Source organism: Stigmatopora nigra, chromosome 6 (genome assembly GCF_051989575.1).
Source record: "Stigmatopora nigra isolate UIUO_SnigA chromosome 6, RoL_Snig_1.1, whole genome shotgun sequence".
In the NCBI taxonomy this organism is placed as follows: domain Eukaryota; kingdom Metazoa; phylum Chordata; class Actinopteri; order Syngnathiformes; family Syngnathidae; genus Stigmatopora; species Stigmatopora nigra.
Genome location: NC_135513.1, coordinates 10,636,678 through 10,655,805, shown reverse-complemented (window position 1 = coordinate 10,655,805; position 19,128 = coordinate 10,636,678). Strand labels below are relative to the sequence as shown.

The following is a 19,128-nucleotide window of genomic DNA, read 5'->3' as shown; positions in this document are numbered from 1 at the left end:
ACAAAAGTGAGAAAAATGGAGTTAGCCCATTTTGTCTTGTGCATTTTATCTCTCAGTTGTTGGTTTTGTGCTTGCACTGCGTGACTTTTTATCCTCACAATGTTTACAAAAAAACCAAGCAAGTTTTTTTTCTTCTTCTTCTAGTGGTTTGCGTTCTGTCCACTTCCTGCCATAGCTGGTCTGCACCCGCTGAAAAGCCTCCTCCCAGGCAGACTAACCACAAACGCAGATGAGGCTCAAGGACAGCGCGGGAACCCAAGGGTACGACGGAGGGAATGTTCCTGGGAGTTATGAAATTGAATTTTCAATAATAATACTAATTAACATAATAGTCTCTTGACAGTAAGTTAATTTGTACAGATTCTATTCAAACTTAAATGTTAGATTTTAAAAGGAATATCTTTCCTAAACAAAGAAAAGTTGGATTTTAGAGAGATTTTTTTTTTATTGGAAAATAAATGTAATACGTATGGCAAATAGTTTTTAGCTAATTGGTGAGTAATCTGGAGCTTTCATAAAAGTGGATGTGAACGTTGCATAACAGTAAGCTTTTCCATGGGCCAAAATAAAACATTACTTAAGCAAAGTACTGTCTTTTCTTGGCCCATTTTGTTCATGTCAAAGCCTTTTAATTGAAACCATCTGCAGGCTAAAATCCGATGAAGACAAAACAGTACAATGCGGAATGTCATTGGAAAAAAATCAAAAATTGCACTCCATCACTCATCCCATTAATGCTTTTACATCAATTCCCCTCAATCATATTCAATTTCTACATCTTCTAGATTCAATAAAAGTCTATCCATTTAGATTTATGGATTTGGTTTAGTAAGTAACCTAAGATATTTACATGGTTTGATTATTTGGAAAAAAGCAATCAATGAGTTTAATAAATTCAAAATAATACAGGAACCTCAACACACTGTGGCACCTTTACCAGAAGGATGGGGGCTTCAATTTCTCCTTCCTCCAAGCTCTCCTCCAGGCCTTCAGTCTCCTTCTTCCTACTGGAATCAGCACTGAGGAGTTCGGACCCGTCGGCGCAGAATATAGCCGTATGTATACATTCATAGTCCAAACTCAGCTCAATGGAGCCTTCGGTCAAAAATTGTCCAAACAGAGATCTATTTTCATCTCCAGGTTGATTTCCTGACTCTTCATCTTCTCCCAAAGGCTGACTCTGATGTTTTTCGATCTCCTCGTAGTCTGAAATAACTAAGGTAGCTTTGTCGTTTTCTTTGGTGAAGGAATCTAGCACGTCCAAGAGTTTCCGAATGTCATTTGTCTCACCAACTTGATCCATGAGAACCCTAATGGGAGCGTAGGGTGAATTGGGGGCGCATTGCTTCAAGTTCCTTGAAGTGAGAGAAGCCAGAGGTGGAGGAGGTAGCCACTGCTGGGAGTTGACTTTGCTGGTCTTTGTCTCTATCTTCTCTTGTAGACCTTCACAGTCCAAAGGGCTTCCAGGACATCCATCTTCAACACAATCAACAGATTTCACCAGGAGGATGTCCACCGGCCCCATGAAGGACTTTAAAGACTCGGTACTGAAAGGGGGACTCGCCCATTTCTGGTTGAGAAAAAATTTCAAGGTGAGTAGACTATTGACACATATATTTATGGATAAAAACAATGGTAGAAAGTAACAATTTGTAGTTTTAACTACTTTTTCTTGCTGTAGTAAACCAACATTCTGCAGGAAGGATTTTCCAGGATCTGGAAGTGGTGGACCTCGAATCTTCCTGAAGGTGTATAACCTTCAAGTAAAAGCAAAAAAATATAGCGTACCATAAATGTTTAGAGGTACTAGTATTTTCTCCAGTGTTTGCTTACCAGGTGGTCTTGTCTGTCTTGAATAGAAGAATAGCGAGAAAAACTGTAAAGGCTATTCCTGAGATGGTCACCCCCATAACCAGCCATAGGGGGTCTGATAAAGACAAGAGAAACTTGCTATCTAGATCTGGACGGAATTAATCTGGATCTGAGGTAAGGCTTTTTAATCTGGATTCAAAAAACTGGCAAAACATGAGTTTGAAGTGAAACTTACTTGCAGGCAGCTGTGTGGCAACTCCAACATCAGACGTCCAGCGTGCGGGGGTGCTCCAGTCGCTCCACAGGCATTTCAACTCCGGTTCCGTACTCTTGACTCGAACGCGAGCCTCGTACTTTGCGCCTCGTATCAATTGGTCCAGGCTCAGCTGGGACTGATTGTGGGATTTGAGCTCTCTGTGGACTGAGGCTCCCTGATGGAGGTAAATGTTTTTGTATACAGTACAAATGTTATTTTATCCACAAAAAAATGGTGGAAAATAAGCACATTAGATATATTTTATGTTTGTTGACGGCTACACACATTCCAAGGCTCATCTGCAAGCTTCCACTCCAGCTGAAAATCAAACCGCGACATCCATGCATGCTTGGCCTCCCAAGAAATGATGGTCCAGTTTATTTGCGGTTTCCCTGGCGGAGGTAGTTTTACTACATGCGTAGAGATGCGCAAACAAAACGGAAATGGAGTGAGATTGGTTAGAAAAGTTAAACATCTTGAAAAGAATTGCATACAAAGTAAAGAGGGAAAGACCCAAGATAGCATGCATGCAGTCACATGGTAAAACAATAGGGCTTGTTTTCACTTATCATTACTTGAGCTTGACTTAGTTGAACTGCAGAAGAAATAAGACCATTACCATTTTTGGCCCTTACTCACCATGACAGGATGGCCTGTAGGACATCTCCAGGTTGGAGCAGTTGACCTGCACCTTCAGCTCATGGTATGATGAAAACTGAGCACAGAATTTGGATGACATTACAGCGAAGTAAAGGTATTATTATATACATTGTTTTGATTTATTTTCTCTTTTGGGGGGGGGGGGGGGGGGGCTTTTGTTTTTGGTTGTTTTTTTCTCATTATGTTTTGAAAACATAGCAGATACTGTTACAACAAATATACTTAACAAAATAATCTACTCTACACTTCAACCTAGTTTCAATTAGAACCAAGAGTCCACAATATGACAACGAACCACTATCCATTTATCAATTTTTAACTACAACAATAAATAGCTAACTATAGCACTACTTTTAGTGAAATGAAACTGCTCAACCGTCTTCAACATAGTTCCTTAACTCCAAATTGCAAAGCAATATCTTGATGACTTTAACAAAAAAACTCCTAGAATTTATTATAGCCTAATTTGTGGTAATAGTTTTTAAATCAAAGTTTGTTTAAAAAATCACTACAATTAAGTACCCAATGGGTCCTTTTTCACCTTATATTTATAATGGCATTTTGTCATTAGCACTCACAATTCCATCCATGCCAAAGATGAGTGAACAGGCTTGTCCTGCAGAAGGTACTGACACGTCCACTGGCTGGAGAAGACACGTAGATTTGTATGGACGACTGAAATGATAACACACCACACCACCATTTTGGTTTAGTAAAGTGGAGGTCTTCTGTTTGAAAACCCAACCCTCATTTTAAAAACCCAAACCATTATTTGAAATACTAGAAAAATGTCCTTGCATGTTTATAACACCAATTCAGGCCTGAAAATCCTCTCCTAAACTTGGATCCAAACCTGTTTAAAACCCTAACCCTGTTTCGACCTCTAATTTTAAACCCAAACCATTCATTCAATTCCAAACCCGTCCATTAAGACAAAAATACAAATGCCCGTTTTTTGGAGGGTTCTGCCTTACTTAGCTTTAATACGATGCGCTTTTATACTGCATGCTGATTGGCTGCCGCAGTTGCATTCGTCCGAGCAATTCCAGAAACATGTAATGATTCGATTGTAGTCGTTGGTGCAGATCAAACCTAACACACACATGCATAAAAGTGTTCGTATCGTATAATATGGGGGTATTGTAATGTTTATGGCTGTAATATTGTAAAAGCAAGCATTTATTATCTAAAATAATAGAATAGGACTTACTGCTGTGTTGGTGTTTGGGACACTGCAGATTTGAGATGACGGACAATTGAAGAGACAAAAGAAAAACAACAGTAGTGGACTGCATTCTCTTTGCTTCAGATGCAGGATGTGGAACTTGTCATTTCCTCCTCCTGATTCTGTGCAAAAAACACAGGTGAAGAAGAAAAAAAATGAAGTGATCGTTTCTGTGATTGACTTCCACTTGCACAGAAATAATAGTGTGGTGCTGAGATTGTGTTATCGCGTGTGTTTCAAATCATTTTTGAACAGGTCAATTTGAAATTTTATCATCAAAAAATTTAAGTTAATTGCCCTAAAATAATGTAATCTATAAGTTGCACTATATGGACCTTTCGTGTAAGCACCAAAAGGGGCCCAGGAAGTCGGTTATTGTGGTTGTGTATTTTATGCCAGTTTCTATGTCATACTGGTGTGTACCCAGCGCTGTGGTTTAACCCTTTTAAAGAAATGTTTATGCTAAGACAGTGGTTTTAAGATTAATATGTCAATCATTGTGCAAAAAAAGGCATCTGAACCATATTTGGATCTTTTGTGGAGCGCATCTATATTTTGTCATCTAAAGTGTTCAAACGGGTGGCTCACATGACCTGAACGTGAGGTACGACCCTCAGTAGACAAGTATGCAGTAATATTGACACATTAATTTCCTTGCAGATTGGGTACACACTAGTCAAAAATACCACTTGTCCTGGCCCACACTTGTGCTGGTCTAGATTTATTCATTTTATTAATCGTTGCCAAACCCCTTACTCAATGAACTCAGGTTAACACGCACTGCTCTGTGTGGTGGAGCATACAAAATGGAAAATGGTACATGCAAAACCATTGGTATTGATTACTCAAAATTGTCAAAGCTTTGCAGATTGTCAATATGCATACCCAAAAATACCAGTCGTATCGGGAATGATTAGTTTTAATGATCTTTAACAAAATAGAAACATATATATACACTTGTTAGGACAGTAACTTACCCGCCCTGCAGATCTCACACTGATGTGATTTTGATTTGTCACTAAGGGATGGATTCTGGCCGCGCCCATTAGACAGTTCCTCCACCCACATTTTTTATAATGTGATTGTCGCTTTCAAGTGATTGGCTGGCCAAGAATTTGGGGTGCCCATATTTGATTGAGATAAGCTCCAGCACCCCCTGCGATCCTTAGAATAAACTGTCCTGAAAATGAATGAATGACAAATAATTTTATACCAATTGAAGCATAGAAAATACAAAGTAAATGTTATTATATTAGTCAATTAAGGAAATGAAGGTCAAACTAATTAAATAATATAAGTAAATAAAATAAAATAAAAGGTTTATCAATAAGTTCACAAAAATAATTATCACAAACAAATGTACAAAAAGTTGAAAATAAAAATACAAAGTACTATAGTGTTCAAGTCAGAACTACTAGTACATGAAATGTTTGTTCCACACGGTTACTTTACAACGAACACACATACACGGAGCTAACCGGATGTTGACATCAAGCCCACATGTTCACACGTTTTTCATTTTATAACTTGTGGAGAAAAAAAAATTTGTGGATAGCCCAAAATGTCAGCGTCGTTGATCAGAAGAGGACTTGACTTTCTAAATGAGGACATTAAAAGTAAGTTTTGATGCTATTAGCTATAGCTAACGAACGCCTTCCAGCCAATGTTTCTTTAAAAAGGTTAGCGCTTTACTTATATGCGATAAACGTTTTTTTTTTCTTCAAAATTCTTTAGATATAAAGATGCGTAAACAAGCATGTTGCCCTTTTAAATCGCTGAAATATGGTTAATATTTTTCGGTTATGGAAAATCCGGGTGTTTTTGTAACAATGCAATGATACGTGTGCTGTTTCCTTTGCAGGTGCACAGAAGGCAAAGAAGAAAAAAGAGCATGCGAAGACTCCCACATCTGCTGAGGCTAAGGCTCTTGTGAGCACCAACCGCCAGGGCGTCTCCCGCCAGGTCAAACGGTTGCAGGGTCGTCTCGGAGCCCCCAAGAGCAAGGCAACTGTCAAGGATAAACGAGTTAAATCCGCCCTCGGTCAGTATGATCATCATAGAAGCCAAACGTTCTATGGCAAGGGGGAATCTGTATTTAATTTCAAATAGGGACTCATTGTCTGCCATTGACGGCATCAGACGTCCAATTTGTTTGAGAGAGGAGGGCTTGCAGTGTTTTTTTCATCATTGTCAATCCCAGACTCGATTGGACTTCAATTGATGTCAATGGCAGTGGGATCATTCAATGTCAGCCTTCCTAAATTAAATTAATTGAAAGTCTTTATATGAGGTTTTTATGTTAAAAAAAACTCTAGTATTCATGTGATATAAATATACTTCTTTTTAAATCATTATTGTACAATAGTGATGACGAAAGGGTATTAATGTTAATATATTGACATGTTTTCACGTAAACTGTCTCAATATTTGTCCGCGTGTCACTGATTTCATGTTTTTTTTTTTGCATCTTATTTTAGATGAGATCAAAAAGAAAAAGGCACAAAGTAAGATGGCGGCCAACCTCAAATACTTCACGAGCAAATTGTTCCAAAAGGCGACAGATTCGGACACAATAAAAGTGAGTTATTTTCTTTGATATTCATATTTTCTGTGCATCTAGTACCTGCTTAGATTGTCTATAAATAGAATATGATCATGTATTCACTTTATTTAGATCCAGAAACAACACATAGGAAGACTATCGCGTGATCACTCCGTGCCCGTTGCTAAAAAGCCCAAAGAGGCCAAGTCGGTGTTCACAGAGGAGGAGTTCGAGCGGTTTCAGGAGGAATATTTTGGCAAGACCGTGGAACAAAAACGCAAATAATATATTAAGAATCTTTTTGGCATTCATATTTCATTTATATTGAACAGGCAAATTCCAGCATGTGGAAATAAATGTTGTAATATTTGTGATTGTAAAATCTGTTGCAATTCAGTATTGCTCATTCACAGGCACAATTTCAGAAACATGCAGATGATTATATTGTTTTAGTTTTTAGTTCAGGGATCGAATTATTTATCAAATTATACCGGTTTTTCTTTCTCTTGTTTCCCTTGTAGCGCTACGTACATATATACACATTGTAATAGCAGCAATTTGACACCAGGGGGTGATTTAGTAAAACTTCACATGTTATTCTCCTTCACTACGCTGACGCCTAAACAAGAATTTCTAGTCGGTTTATTTCCTCTTAATTTCGTATGCATATTTTTGTGTCATCGACGACATTTGTCGACCTTACCTTGGGACTATATTTTGTTTATTAGTATCAGGATCCAATAGAGTTATAATAACCCACTTTCATTTTGGTATGTGTTTGAAAGTGAGGAAATTATACATTATGATGTAGACACTAAGATCTATGAACATATAGACGTGCCAGAAATATAGTTAGATAAACTGAACTTTTAACATGTTAGCGCTGTCTCGCTGTGTTTTGGTTTTGAGTTTCAATGTTGACATGTTGTATTTGACCTCGTTTCAATGTATACAATTCCCATACGACATATCATTTGAACTGTACATGTGTCTTTCACGAATTAAAATACCATAACAGCGGGGGTACGCTTGTTTTGTATCTTAGCACCGCCCGGCGATGAACTGAAGACGAATGACTGAAAAGACAAACATGCACCGCCCACTCGGGCTGCAATTTTGGAAATGCAAGTATTTAGCGGAGGGATACACCACTTGGTGCTTCGGTGCTATATAATCTGTTGCTGCTCCCCAAACACATAAGTCTTTCTTCGTCGTCTATTTCGTGTTGTACTTTGTTGTTTTCGCTCCGGCAGCTATCAAACATAAACATGGCAGCTTAAAGGCAGGTTTCGGCACTTCTAGCATCGGCATCAAACGGGCAGGGCATCGGCGAACTGCACTGGCAATTTCTGGCATTATGGCGTAAGTAGACTTTTCCCCTCCCTTGACTGTGGGACGCTTTTGTCATTTGGGTAAATAACTTATCAATAAAACAAATCAGTCAATTTGAAAATGATGTATACAAGGCTGTTTTGTGGGTTGGCTTGTACTACTACCAGGATGTGGCACTTGGGCGTTCAAATTTAAGTCCCTGAAATTGCTTCGTTTAGCCTGGCATAAATATTTTTTAACAAAAGCTTGTCAAAGCTGTCAGCCAGATGAAATGGCCTTCAATAGTCGAACATTGTTTGTATTTCGACGTCTGTTTTGTGATTGTATACAGTAGACACTTGACAACGTGGCGTGGTCAAAATGGCGTGTACGATCTTGTCTCTTCCGCGGACTACTTCACAGGAAAATGGCGGGCAATGTAGTCCGGGGGCGTGGTCGCCGGGGTTTTGACATGACCAAATTAGGAAACGATCTCAAGTAAAAGGGGCGGGGCTTTGACTTTGGCTCACGTGATTGTAGAATTGGCCAGGGATTGACTAAAATTAGCCTCCCATCCCCCACTGGCATCCCAAACACGTTAACTACTTTCTCAAGACGTGACACCCAAAAGTTTTGTTGTTATTTTTAAAATTATTATTTTTTTAATAATTATTGGCTGTTTTAGGAAGTTATGTGATTTCCTCCAAACTAGCACAATTGTAGTAAGATATCTCGATTGACTTCATTCAATGTTTGAAATTTGTTTATCTCTGTACAAATATTCGCACAGGAAAAAAACAGGATCAAATGGTAATACATTTTGTATTTAATTAGGTATAATGCAGAAATCCTTGTACAAGGACTAAAGTTGGAGTTGCAATGTTGACGGTTGTGTATTTTATTTCAAGTTTGAGGGGGCTTATTTTTCACGTTGCTGAAAATGTGAATATTGAAACATGACAATTTTGTTGTATTCCTGCAGGTCTGTCTTGGCAATTCCTATCATCTTTGCTGCAGTCGACAGCAGTACCGAACGTCTCGATTTACGAACGTCTACGCACGTCTTTTTACCTTACTTATCGCTGACCACACGCAGCAGCCATGATGCTGGCCTTGGAGGCCGTGGAGGCCCTGTGCTCAGGTGAGTGGTGCCCTAAAACAAACTTCTTATTTACTCTTAAACATGCAATGCTTCAACATCCATAAAAAAATCCCCAGTCACAGGATTAAAATTCAATTTTTCCACCTGATTATGTGGGGGAAACACATAGCTCTTGTCAGTCGCATACTTAAGCGGAACACTATTTTGCAGGGCCCTCGTTTCTGTTGGCTGACCCAATGGGGCCCCTTCTGGACCAAGATGAAGAGGAAGTGCTTTCACCCTCCTCCTCGCTGGGGGATGAGGTCCCCGCGTCTCCCCCCCTCTCCCTGTCCTTGTCCCCCTACCACAGCTTGCTGTCACCCCCCTCCCCTCCTCCTGGTCACCCCTCGCCGTGCTCCTTCCTGGAAGAGAAGGCGGGCTCGGACGCGAGTCCTCTGCCCTGGCTGGCCACTGCCGACCTACTCCATGACCACGTGGGAGTGGACCATGCCTCAGGTGAGTTAATAATGTTAAAAAAAAAGCAATATAAAATGTGTACTGTACTTTTTGGAGCATAGTTGCACTAACTAAAGAGTGGGGGAAAAAACAGGTCACATTAACTCAAATAATTCACAAGCTTTTTAGGGTTAATTCTATGGTTTCTAATTTGACACTGGACTTTTTTTGTCGTCTTCAGACGACGCCTTCGCGAGCATGGACTGGATGTCGGAAAAGATCGATCTCGGCGACTTCGATCTGGAGTGTCTCATTGGCTCCTGCTCGTCGGAGGAGTCTCCCACCTCACCTGAGGAGCTCCTAGCGTGCATTCGCTCCCACGATCTGGATCCAGAGCATTTCCAGGCGGCCCCCCTGGAAGATGAGCCCGAGCCCCTCTCCATCTCCGCGGAGGCGCTCATAAAGTCGGAGCCCTCCTCTCCGGCCACGCCTCCTTCACCAGGGTTCTCCGAGAGCGAGACGGACACCAAGTCGCCCCTCGCCGCCATTCTGGAGCCCCCGCCGGAGGTCTCTCCGGAAACCTCGCCACCGGCGCCCAGCGATTGCGACAGCGACTCCGGCATCGAGTCGTCCGCCGGCTCCCCCCGCGCCAAACCCTACGCCAGGCCCGACGCCACGCCCGCTCCTTCTTCCCAGTCTCCAAAAGCCAAGGTGAAGTCGTCATCGGGCGCCCCCAAGTTGGTTGAGAAGAAGCTGAAGAAAATGGAGCAGAACAAGACGGCCGCCACGCGCTACCGCCAGAAGAAGCGCGTGGAGCAGGAGCAGCTGAGCGTGAAGTGCGAGGCACTGGAAACCAGGAACCGAGAGCTGGCCGAACGGGCCGACGCCATCAGTCGAGAAATCCAGTACCTCAAAGATCTAATGGAGGAGGTCCGCAAGCACCATCGCGGAAAGTCCAACGCCGCGGGGGCCAAGTAGAACTCGGGAGGTGGTCGGGCGAAGCATCAGTACATGCTAACGTCTCCCAGTCTGTTTCAGATACTCATTTTACGATACTGGCAAAAACGCGGGTTGAATTTCAGGATGAAACGGGCAAGGTTTGTAGCTTCATCCTGAAATTCCACCCAAAGTCGAACATTTGTTGCAAATAAATGACAAAGATAATCCCCGGGTAGAACCCAAATGTTTCTGTCCAGCCACGATAGCAAACTTCCTCTGGTCTAGAAAAGGGCCTCAAAAGCATTCGAGAATTCTTATGGCCTGCGTGTGTGTACATAAATCTTGGCTTTTTAAAATGCTACTTGGGTGGTCTTTTAGTTTTAATTTAAAAGATGTGTTTATGGCTTCATTAGTCTCTGCGCTTGCTCTTTGTACAAATGTTTTCAGATGACTTTGTGCTCTATGCTCTTTTTCTAATAAACTTCTTTTCTCAAATCTCAAGCATTGTCTTGACGCTTCACTTCTAAATGTTATGAAAATGTGAATCAGGAATGTTGAGAGGAAACACAGAGAAAACAAATGCAAGCATGGGGGGAGGTGGAACATGGCTAATTGCCAAAAATAGACAATTAACAAAATGAAAATGGGGGAACAAAGCCTGATTTGAGCTGCCATTCTAAAATGCTTAAAATGGCAATTGTCTTACATTTAAATTTTCAGTTTAAAAACTATTGCTTTTTTAAAAGGCTGCTCTAGTTGCTTTTCGTGACACGAACAAATGTAGTAATGCATTCAGAGCATGTAGAGAGCACCTGACCAACACATGCCTTCCTCACGAGTTAAATGAATATCACCAACATGTCCTCGTGTTCTCCTCGATGTCCTTCTTTAGTGCTTAAGTCAATTATCTTGGTGGCCCTTCTGCTTCTCATCTGACCTTCAACACAGATTAGTGTATTAGACCTCCATGTGACCTTAAGGTGAGGCCAAAAAGTTCTATGTGGACGTCCAGTAATTGAATCAAACTAAATTTGTCATCCCTCCTTTAAGAAAAATGTTAATTTTGAAGTGTGCAATAACTTCTATTTCTGAAGAGGTTGATTTTTTTAGGTGCATTTCATGTTAATCACAGTTTCTCAAACGATAACCTCAGTTGTAATGCCAATGCAAGGAATGCACAGTAATACCCATATACTATATCCACAACATGCCTCCACATACGTACTGTCCCGAATGTCAGTGAGAATTCAGCGAATAGCATTGGGGAGATTAAAGAGAAGAGTGAGACATCGTGGACTATACAAACGATCTTTGATCTTAGGAGTGGTATAGTTGTAGTACAAGTACTAAAGGGAGAATAAAGGCCGTCCAAAATAGACGCTTGTTGCTGTGACGTCACCAGTCTGCGACGCGCGCGTCCCCGAGTGGGATGTGACGATGGTGGATAGCTGCTTTCTGACGACATGACGCCTACGGCAACAATTCGTGTCCGTTGACGTTGGTAAATCCGTCGCGTCTCACGGAACACACGAGGCTCCTCGTATTTATCACCCTCCTGCGCCCCTGGGGCCCCTGACACCATGACTGCGACTGCTAGGCGCCAGTCGTGTTTCCTATGTGACCTGCCTCGCATGCCGTGGGCCGTTGTTTGGGACTTCAGCGAGGCGGTTTGCCGGGGATGCGTCAACTACGAGGGTGCCGACCGGGTCGAGTTTGTCATTGACAGCGCCCGCCAGCTCAAACGAGCTCACGGCCTCCACGAGGGCCGAGCGGGGAAGCCGGCTGCTCCCAAGGAACTTCACCACTCGGCCGGCGGGGAGCTCGCCTCCTCCCGCTACACGCTAGGCGAAAGGCCGCCGCCTCGCCTGGGCCCGGAGTACCAGGCATCGGCGGCCGGGGCAGCGAGGCTCGTCAACGGCTACTCCAAGGCCAACGAGCCCCCGGAGCTGAACCGCCAGAGCCCCACCAACCCACGGCGGGGCGAAGCGATGCCGCTCGGCCTTGTGCCGTTGCTCAACGTCGGCCTTCCGCACCACCACGCCGCTGCCCTGGTGTCCTCTGAGATGTACCGGGACAGACACATGGGTGACAACATGGCGGATAAGGGTAAGGGGGTGCAAATTCTCGACACCAGGTTCAAGAACGAACACGGGTGTGTGTCGTACGAAGCCCCCGCCTCATACAAGACAGGTACGTGGTCGTCACGACAACTGGAAAAGTTCGGTGTTAGTCTTTGTTTACAAACAAAGCTGCGCTTTAGGGTGGCCTGCAACAGTAATACTACAAAGGGTTTTAAAAACAAACAAACAGGTAAACCTGATTTTATTGGCCTATTGGTCGTCACTGACTGTGAAAGACGTCCAATCTGTTTGAACATTCGCTCATTTACAGCCAACCCTCCCACTTCAAATGGATTGGACGCCTACTAGTGGCCTAAGGGGCAGATGGACTGGGACAAAAAAAAACTAGCATTGATGCTATTTGGATAGCACGTTTCAGCTCAACAAAACTATGCGATTTTTAACTGAGGGAGCATACAATTCTCTCACTTTGCAATGGAATGATATTTTAGCCTTTTTAGAAATTATCAATACACGTTGATCACATAATACGGTGAATTTTGTTTAGGTTTGCATTTGGTGCCCGGCAAAGTATGTTTGCTTATTTATTTTTGCTTTGTCCCCTTCAGAGAGGTCGAAGAACCACCGCAGCCTGAAGAGGAAGGCGTCCCCCGAGCCCGATGGCGCGACCTCCAAGTCAAACAGCACTGAGGCTCCACCCTGGTCGACCCACTCCAGTGAGGAGTTTGGTTCGGTTTCCGCGCCGCTTCCCCTCCACGAAGCCATCACACCACCTCAGAACGCCCAATCGCCCATCGCCGCGCTCCCCCCAGCCACAGACATCACAGGCGCACCCAAAGACGGGTCACGGGCACAGCGGAATAACGGAACCCCGATGGGGCCCGGGGGAGACACGGGGACGCAGAGCGGCGTTCCGCTCTGCTGCACGCTGTGCCACGAGCGCCTCGAGGACACGCATTTTGTCCAATGTCCGTCGGTGGCGACGCACAAGTTTTGCTTCCCGTGCTCTTGTGCCAGCATCAAGAACCAGGATGCCAGTGGGGAAGTGTTCTGCCCCAGTGGGGGGCGCTGTCCCCTAGCTGGGTCAGATCAGCCCTGGGCATTCATGCAAGATGAGATCGCAACCATCTTGGCCGTAGACGTCAGCGTAAAAAAGGAGCAGGACTCTTAAAAAGGTTACTGTGGCTAAAGTGGAAAGACGTAGAATTATTATTGTTTTTCTAAATGGATTTTTCACCACGTTTTGTGTTTGTAGATTTTTCAACATGGCCAATGGCAGTGAGCAATTGGCAACTAAAAATAAACCTCTCACATGCTGTTTGTGTGTACAGTAGTGTTTATCTTTAATAATTATTACGGCAATAACGCAAATCTAAAGAACATTTTGGTAATTAAAATGTCATTTTTACTCTGGTAATTGTGCACAATGTGTATGTTAGTATGTGTCGTGTATTTATGAACATGCGTGTCAAGCACCCCCCCCCCCCCCCCCCCAATTTGTCTTGTGTAAACACATTTGTTATCTCGTTTGGGAAGCTGAGGCAGTCTGAGATAAGGTTACCAAAAATAGAATAAGTCTGATCCTTAAATGCTTTCGGGGGGCTTGTCCCTTGAATTGATCACTCAAGTTTTATCGCAGAAAGAACATAGCAGGATGTGGATAATTCCCAAAGCATGCACTTAACTGTCTCTTTTGTGACCGAATTACACGTGATTGCTCCTCCCAAAAAGCTTGAAATACATAAGGATTGAGAATGTTGTACTCGTTCAAAAATACACTGCAACTTTAATACTAATTAAAAAAATCAAACAGACTTTGATCACATAAATTGTAATGAAGTAAATACCATTCTGCACTGTTTAACTCATTCATTGGGTAATGAAATTGTATCGCACACGGTAAAATGTGTTGGCATTGACCTTCCGCAAAAGCTCTGCCCCTTAGTTACGGTTGCTAAGTCAAGTTTCGTAACAGGCATCTATTTGTGGTGCATCGGTGTGTACATTTTCTTTCAGGCGTTAAGGCAGACGACTAAAAGACTGTGACGTCGAAGGGTCCTTGCGAGGTCCTTTCGAGGTCCTTCCTTCCTGCCTGCGTGAACCCTCCCGAGTTCGTCCACACGTTCTCCGTACAGGCAAACGAAAAGGACCGACGAAGACGCAAGACTTGAGCCGCCATTCGTAGCTATGATGGTCGGCAGGACGAGCGCCATCGCGGCGGGGGTTTGCGGAGCTCTCTTCGTGGGATATTGCATTTATTTCGACCGGAAAAGACGCAGCGACCCCAACTTCAAGAACAGGCTGCGAGATCGTGAGTGCTGACCTCGTCTTTCCTCGTGAGATTGCACGACCCTCCGCTCCATTTCCGCTATGGATAAATACATCGGGTTAAATTGATGTTATTCTACCTGACACTGCGTCGTCGAACAAGCCTGATGAGGCCCTCGGGCCAGAGTCCTTTTTAAGATTTTGGGTGATGCCTTTGGGGATCCGATGTGATAGTGGGACAAACGAGACTGTGTATGTGTCTCGGCAAATATTATGCACTCATTATATATGTCTATTTATTTTTTCATGCCTGCCAGTTTAAAAGTGAGTGGTACTTGGCAATGACGGCTTATGAAATTGATTCAATCCATCAAACACAAGATGGCGTCATAAGCACGAACAACAACACACCTGAAATGCACCAAGTAAAATAGTAAAGCATATGGCTTCTAGCTTGGAATATATTTGTTCAAATTTGGAAAAAAACACTCGCACACCCAACGTTTTTAACCGCAGATCGTTATATTAAAGATCGTAGATAAAATTATGTGAATTCAATGCACATTGTCACTGGTCACCACCTAAAATGTTAAACTCTTATTTTAGGGCGAAGGAAGCAGAAGGTGGCTAAAGAGCGAGCCGGGATGGCTAAGGTAACTTTCCCCTTAAACTTACATTTAGAAAACAGTTAAGTTAAAATGTATGTTTTGCTTGAACTCAGCTTCCTGACCTCAAAGACTCTGAAGCAGTCCAGAAGTTTTTCCTGGAGGAAATCCAGCTGGGGGAGGAGCTCCTGGCCCAAGGTAGAGAAAACAACGCAGTGTTTGTCCAAAACCAACCTTACCGTCACTGCCCTTTTCGCAGGAGACTACGAGAAGGGCGTGGACCACCTGACCAATGCCATCGCCGTCTGCGGGCAGCCTCAGCAGTTGCTGCAGGTCCTTCAGCAGACGTTGCCACCTCCCGTCTTCCAGATGTTGCTCACTAAGCTGCCCACCATCAGTCAGGTAGGCCTACAGGGCTACACCCAAAAATATTGAATTTATGTAACCATACCTCATGATTTTGATGTTAGCATCTTTTCATGTGTGTTTTAGCGTATCGTGACCGCGCAGAATCTGAGCGAGGAAGACATCGAGTGAAAAGCAACATCGCAGACGTCTCTCGTCCCAATATCGGAGCACCCGATTGGTCGATTGGGTCAGTCAGGAACCACCTGGAAGCTGACGCGACTATTTATTGTTTGTCTTTTGTGTTTCTTTTCATAGACTTTTTACTTGACATTGTAAGCCCGCCCTGGAAGACGTAAATGTGGGAACAGGTTTTTGTTTTGTGACGTCGTCGTGTACGAGGAGCTGTCTTAAATGTTCATTTTCAATGCTAAGATCTTTTTCTTCTAGTCTGTTTTGACTTTAGTTCAACGAAATTATGCACAGCAGGGTACAAGAATGCAACTTTTGTCACAAAGAATATACCATAAATCATTATTGATTGTAACCCTCTCATGCACAAACTAAGATCATTTTTTATAGCTATAAATAGTGCCCATTTAACTTATTGGCTGCCATTGACAGCTCTAGACGTCCCACCCAGTCTAAATGAATTCAACCTATCAGTGGCATGTAATGAGCTAAGTAGTACAATGAAAAAAAACAACTTAAGGACGTAATGTTTTTTTCTTAAATTCAATTTGATTATTAACATTGCCAATCAGTGTCAACACTAATTTAAAATATTACTTATCTTAAAAAAATAATAATTAGGCTAAATTTTTCAGAATAAAACCATTTACTAGCAGCAGCCACCTTCACAAAACGTATAATTTTTAAACTATTCAAAATGTTGGGGGGAAAAAACAGCACTGCGACGTCCCTGATATCAATTTCGGGGAAGTATCCTCCCACGTGATATGTAAATTAACCCAAAGAAACTTAGTCGTTGTCATTTATTAATGTTCATTTTTGCAACATTTATTTTGCCTTACATTTTGAGGTTGAAGCCATATTCTGCACAGCATCTGAGTTATTTTTGTTGGTTCATTAAAAAAAAGCCATTTGGTAGTCGACAATCGACATGCCAATCAAGGAGCGGCTTTTGACGTCTGCGTGCGCGCGCATTCGGGCTCGTCCCCGCGTTGATTGTCGTCTTCGCTCGCCACGTGAAGCCTTCAAACAAACTTTTCCCTCATCGAAAGGAAATCCTTGCAATACTTCTATTCATCTATTTTGGAACATTTCATCAACTAATGACGTTTGCCAGCTACACTTACAGGTAAGAATATATATATTATGTTCATCAGCTTTATGTAATGTAGTTTAAAGTAATTGACTTGCATGCAAAAAATGCTAAGATTTTGTGTGATTCCCTCTAAGGCGTTTTTCTATGTGTGTGTGCCCCAAGTTGTATTGGTCAGACATGATAAAATTGCAAATGGAACAAAATAGGTCAAATAGAATTGAGACTTTCAAAACTTTTATTTTAAAAAAGACAATGTATATTATGATGACACAAAGCATACAACCAAGATACACGAAATAACTTATACTTACATCCATATATATGCACAACCAAAAACTTTTTTGTGTATTTTTTTTAGAATAAGAACAATTCAAATTTCAAGTATTCATTTTTAAGTGGTAATAAAAGCAGTGTAGTGACGTCACAGCGCGCATGCCACATTCCCCACACGTGCGCTAAAAGTGTCAAGTGTACGAAAACAAGCAAGCCGCCATTGGCCGACTCTATCCACACAAATGTGAAAATGAACTATGGCCATCTACAGCCAGTCTCGTATTTAAACAGGAGCGCGAGCAAGCGCAGCCCCTGGGATCGGCTCCAGCACCCCTCTACGACTCTTGTGAGGATATGCGATTTAGAATCACTAGTTTTCCCAAAAGTTAGAGTACTTAACATCACATCTTTTTTTACACAGTGAATACAAGATGAACAACAGCAGCCAGAATCTGGCCTCCAACTTTATGGACTACGACTCTGTGGACTACGAGGTGCCCCCGGAGGACATCCCGGACGCCACCCGCGGGCCCGCTTTCCTGGCGGCGAGCGTGGTCATCGCGGCTTCTCTGGTCTGTATCATGGTCGTGTGCGGGGCGGGCAACTGCGCCTTCATCGTCAGTCTTCTCCGTGACGGGAAGCGTCGCGGTCTGACCGACCTCTTGATGGCCAACCTTGCCGTGTCAGACACTCTAGTGGCGGCCATTTGTTGTCCTCTGCTTCTGGACTACTACGTAGTCAGTCGGCTGTCGTGGCGTCACGGTTCGGTCGCCTGCGCCGCCGTCAACTACCTGAGGACGCTGTCCCTGCACGTGTCCACCAACGCGCTGCTCGCCATCGCCGTAGACAGGTCGGTAGAGCAAAAAAAAAAAGATTAGAACCGCCCAATAGAAATTGTGTTTACCTTTTGTGTGTTCAGGTACGCCGCCATCGTGCACCCATTGGGACCAGGCTTGCCATCCCACACGTGGTATGTGGTGCTGGTGGCCGTGTGGGGGGTGCCGGCCGTCATCTCCATCCCGTCAGCCACCATGTCTTCGGAGACCGAGTACCCCCACGGGCAGAGCGGCGCCCCCAAGACCTTCTGTGCTCAGATTTGGCCCGTGGAGCAGCGACTCATGTACCGATCCTACTTCCTACTGGTCTTGGCTCTGGAGTTTTTGGTTCCGGTGTTGGTGATGGCGGCATGTTACGTCCGCATCTCCAAGGAGCTTTGGTTCAAGAAGGTTCCCGGTTTCCAGACTCTGCAGATCCGCAAGCGTCTTCGAAAGCGTAGACGGACGGTGCTGCTTCTCATACTAGTCCTACTGGCCTACGTGGTTTGCTGGAGTCCTTATTACGCATTCTCCCTGCTCAGGGATTTCTACCCGACCGTCATCTCCAGAGATAGAAACGCTCTGGTGGTTTTCTACGTGGTGGAGTGCGTGGCCATGAGCAACGGTGTCATCAACACGCTCTGTTTCATCAGCGTCCGACACAAAGCCAGGAAGAAGGCCAAGTCCAAACAGTTCATCGCGACCCCGCTGGTCCTATTTGCGGCCCGCAAGTCCATATGCGATGAGGCCCGGACTTCCTCACTCAGGGTCACTGAAGAGCTGGAAGGAGGCTCCCACAGGTCCTAATATGCTTAAAGCCACCAATAAGTGCTGAAGGACCTCATATACCTGGCTTTGGAGGTCCTGGTATACCTGGGAGGCTTCCAGAAGGTTCAGGAGCATCCTTACCAGATACTTGATGACAGGGCTCTTTTGGGGTCACTGTTCTCCTCAATCTGAAGTCAACATCACTAGAGAGCCTACACTGATCGGCCAATGGATGTCCCGCTCCACTGACTGGGGACCTCAGGTTTGGACTGTAAGTACTAGCCACTTTCATACAAACTGCTTCACTCGAGCTAGTCTATTCTTCCACGGCCAGGTGATTTGAGAGGCCACCCACCTCTGTGATTCAGCTTCTTTCTTGTTCAAGAGTGGATCTTCAGCTAAT

The 19,128-nt window shown here is 43.6% G+C and overlaps 6 protein-coding genes and 2 long non-coding RNA genes across 9 annotated transcripts in view; 7 read left to right on the top strand and 1 right to left on the bottom strand.

Annotated features, from left to right (window-relative positions):
- Positions 1–532: 532 nt before the first annotated feature.
- Positions 533–4,076, bottom strand: LOC144198327 (uncharacterized). Its single transcript, XM_077719272.1, has 9 exons — positions 3,939–4,076; positions 3,703–3,820; positions 3,307–3,403; positions 2,708–2,783; positions 2,354–2,478; positions 2,048–2,243; positions 1,834–1,927; positions 1,667–1,757; positions 533–1,570 (listed from the first exon to the last, which is right to left on the bottom strand). The coding sequence occupies exons 1-9, from the start codon at positions 4,021–4,023 to the stop codon at positions 896–898; spliced, it is 1,557 nt and encodes a 518-aa protein (XP_077575398.1). The 5' UTR covers positions 4,024–4,076; the 3' UTR covers positions 533–895.
- LOC144198328 (uncharacterized) lies at positions 1,141–2,857 on the top strand. Its single transcript, XR_013326691.1, has 6 exons — positions 1,141–1,220; positions 1,442–1,592; positions 1,682–1,748; positions 1,860–1,986; positions 2,054–2,252; positions 2,716–2,857. It is a non-coding gene; the product is annotated as an uncharacterized LOC144198328 (long non-coding RNA).
- A 1,331-nt stretch (positions 4,077–5,407) lies between the features above and the next one.
- On the top strand, positions 5,408–7,515 carry rps19bp1 (ribosomal protein S19 binding protein 1). The gene is made up of 4 exons (XM_077719208.1): positions 5,408–5,569; positions 5,815–5,994; positions 6,431–6,531; positions 6,628–7,515. Exons 1-4 carry the CDS (start codon positions 5,515–5,517, stop codon positions 6,778–6,780), a joined length of 489 nt encoding a protein of 162 aa, XP_077575334.1. The 5' UTR covers positions 5,408–5,514; the 3' UTR covers positions 6,781–7,515.
- Positions 7,516–7,655: 140 nt separating this feature from the next.
- On the top strand, positions 7,656–10,783 carry LOC144198280 (cyclic AMP-dependent transcription factor ATF-4-like). Its single transcript, XM_077719207.1, has 4 exons — positions 7,656–7,857; positions 8,789–8,947; positions 9,119–9,403; positions 9,585–10,783. The coding sequence occupies exons 2-4, from the start codon at positions 8,908–8,910 to the stop codon at positions 10,319–10,321; spliced, it is 1,062 nt and encodes a 353-aa protein (XP_077575333.1). The 5' UTR covers positions 7,656–7,857; positions 8,789–8,907; the 3' UTR covers positions 10,322–10,783.
- Positions 10,784–11,644: 861 nt separating this feature from the next.
- On the top strand, positions 11,645–13,681 carry LOC144198662 (interferon regulatory factor 2-binding protein 2-B-like). The gene is made up of 2 exons (XM_077719790.1): positions 11,645–12,472; positions 12,972–13,681. Exons 1-2 carry the CDS (start codon positions 11,863–11,865, stop codon positions 13,532–13,534), a joined length of 1,173 nt encoding a protein of 390 aa, XP_077575916.1. The 5' UTR covers positions 11,645–11,862; the 3' UTR covers positions 13,535–13,681.
- A 714-nt stretch (positions 13,682–14,395) lies between these two features.
- Positions 14,396–16,128, top strand: LOC144197778 (mitochondrial import receptor subunit TOM20 homolog). Its single transcript, XM_077718407.1, has 5 exons — positions 14,396–14,674; positions 15,238–15,284; positions 15,353–15,434; positions 15,496–15,638; positions 15,729–16,128. The coding sequence occupies exons 1-5, from the start codon at positions 14,551–14,553 to the stop codon at positions 15,771–15,773; spliced, it is 441 nt and encodes a 146-aa protein (XP_077574533.1). The 5' UTR covers positions 14,396–14,550; the 3' UTR covers positions 15,774–16,128.
- Positions 16,129–16,278: 150 nt separating this feature from the next.
- On the top strand, positions 16,279–18,819 carry prokr1a (prokineticin receptor 1a). 2 transcript variants are annotated; one of them, XM_077718406.1, is made up of 4 exons: positions 16,279–16,902; positions 17,434–17,488; positions 17,564–17,992; positions 18,062–18,819. In XM_077718406.1, the coding sequence occupies exons 3-4, from the start codon at positions 17,574–17,576 to the stop codon at positions 18,762–18,764; spliced, it is 1,122 nt and encodes a 373-aa protein (XP_077574532.1). In that variant the 5' UTR covers positions 16,279–16,902; positions 17,434–17,488; positions 17,564–17,573; the 3' UTR covers positions 18,765–18,819. The 2 variants fall into 2 exon arrangements, with proteins under 2 accessions (XP_077574532.1, XP_077574531.1); XM_077718405.1 differs by lacking the exon at positions 17,434–17,488.
- A 16-nt stretch (positions 18,820–18,835) lies between these two features.
- LOC144197776 (uncharacterized) overlaps positions 18,836–19,128 on the top strand; it is a 374-nt gene continuing 81 nt past the window's right edge. Inside the window, exons 1-2 of the long non-coding RNA XR_013326594.1 lie at positions 18,836–18,996; positions 19,060–19,128. The exon at positions 19,060–19,128 is cut by the window's right edge and continues 81 nt beyond it. This is a non-coding gene — a long non-coding RNA (uncharacterized LOC144197776). The remainder of the gene's footprint in view (positions 18,997–19,059) is intronic.

What these genes read in the sequence shown, in the direction of transcription:
- rps19bp1 (XM_077719208.1), top strand. Translation starts at nt 5,515, where the DNA reads ATGTCAGCGTCGTTGATCAGAAGAGGACTTGACTTTCTAAATGAGGAC. An exon ending in TCTAAATGAGGACATTAAAA is followed by an intron (nt 5,570 to 5,814) that starts GTAAGTTTTGAT and finishes TTTCCTTTGCAG; the next exon opens with GTGCACAGAAGGCAAAGAAG. An exon ending in ACGAGTTAAATCCGCCCTCG is followed by an intron (nt 5,995 to 6,430) that starts GTCAGTATGATC and finishes ATCTTATTTTAG; the next exon opens with ATGAGATCAAAAAGAAAAAG.
- LOC144198280 (XM_077719207.1), top strand. Translation starts at nt 8,908, where the DNA reads ATGATGCTGGCCTTGGAGGCCGTGGAGGCCCTGTGCTCAG. An exon ending in CGTGGAGGCCCTGTGCTCAG is followed by an intron (nt 8,948 to 9,118) that starts GTGAGTGGTGCC and finishes ACTATTTTGCAG; the next exon opens with GGCCCTCGTTTCTGTTGGCT. An exon ending in GGGAGTGGACCATGCCTCAG is followed by an intron (nt 9,404 to 9,584) that starts GTGAGTTAATAA and finishes TGTCGTCTTCAG; the next exon opens with ACGACGCCTTCGCGAGCATG.
- LOC144198662 (XM_077719790.1), top strand. Translation starts at nt 11,863, where the DNA reads ATGACTGCGACTGCTAGGCGCCAGTCGTGTTTCCTATGTGACCTGCCT. An exon ending in CCCCGCCTCATACAAGACAG is followed by an intron (nt 12,473 to 12,971) that starts GTACGTGGTCGT and finishes TGTCCCCTTCAG; the next exon opens with AGAGGTCGAAGAACCACCGC.
- LOC144198327 (XM_077719272.1), bottom strand. Translation starts at nt 4,023, where the DNA reads ATGCAGTCCACTACTGTTGTTTTTCTTTTGTCTCTTCAATTGTCCGTC. An exon ending in GCGCATCGTATTAAAGCTAA is followed by an intron (nt 3,404 to 3,702) that starts GTAAGGCAGAAC and finishes TTATCATTTCAG; the next exon opens with TCGTCCATACAAATCTACGT. An exon ending in AAGACAGACAAGACCACCTG is followed by an intron (nt 1,758 to 1,833) that starts GTAAGCAAACAC and finishes TTTTACTTGAAG; the next exon opens with GTTATACACCTTCAGGAAGA.
- LOC144197778 (XM_077718407.1), top strand. Translation starts at nt 14,551, where the DNA reads ATGATGGTCGGCAGGACGAGCGCCATCGCGGCGGGGGTTTGCGGAGCT. An exon ending in AGCGAGCCGGGATGGCTAAG is followed by an intron (nt 15,285 to 15,352) that starts GTAACTTTCCCC and finishes GCTTGAACTCAG; the next exon opens with CTTCCTGACCTCAAAGACTC. An exon ending in AGCTGCCCACCATCAGTCAG is followed by an intron (nt 15,639 to 15,728) that starts GTAGGCCTACAG and finishes TGTGTGTTTTAG; the next exon opens with CGTATCGTGACCGCGCAGAA.
- prokr1a (XM_077718405.1), top strand. Translation starts at nt 16,877, where the DNA reads ATGACGTTTGCCAGCTACACTTACAG. An exon ending in TTTGCCAGCTACACTTACAG is followed by an intron (nt 16,903 to 17,563) that starts GTAAGAATATAT and finishes TTTTTTACACAG; the next exon opens with TGAATACAAGATGAACAACA. An exon ending in CTCGCCATCGCCGTAGACAG is followed by an intron (nt 17,993 to 18,061) that starts GTCGGTAGAGCA and finishes TTGTGTGTTCAG; the next exon opens with GTACGCCGCCATCGTGCACC.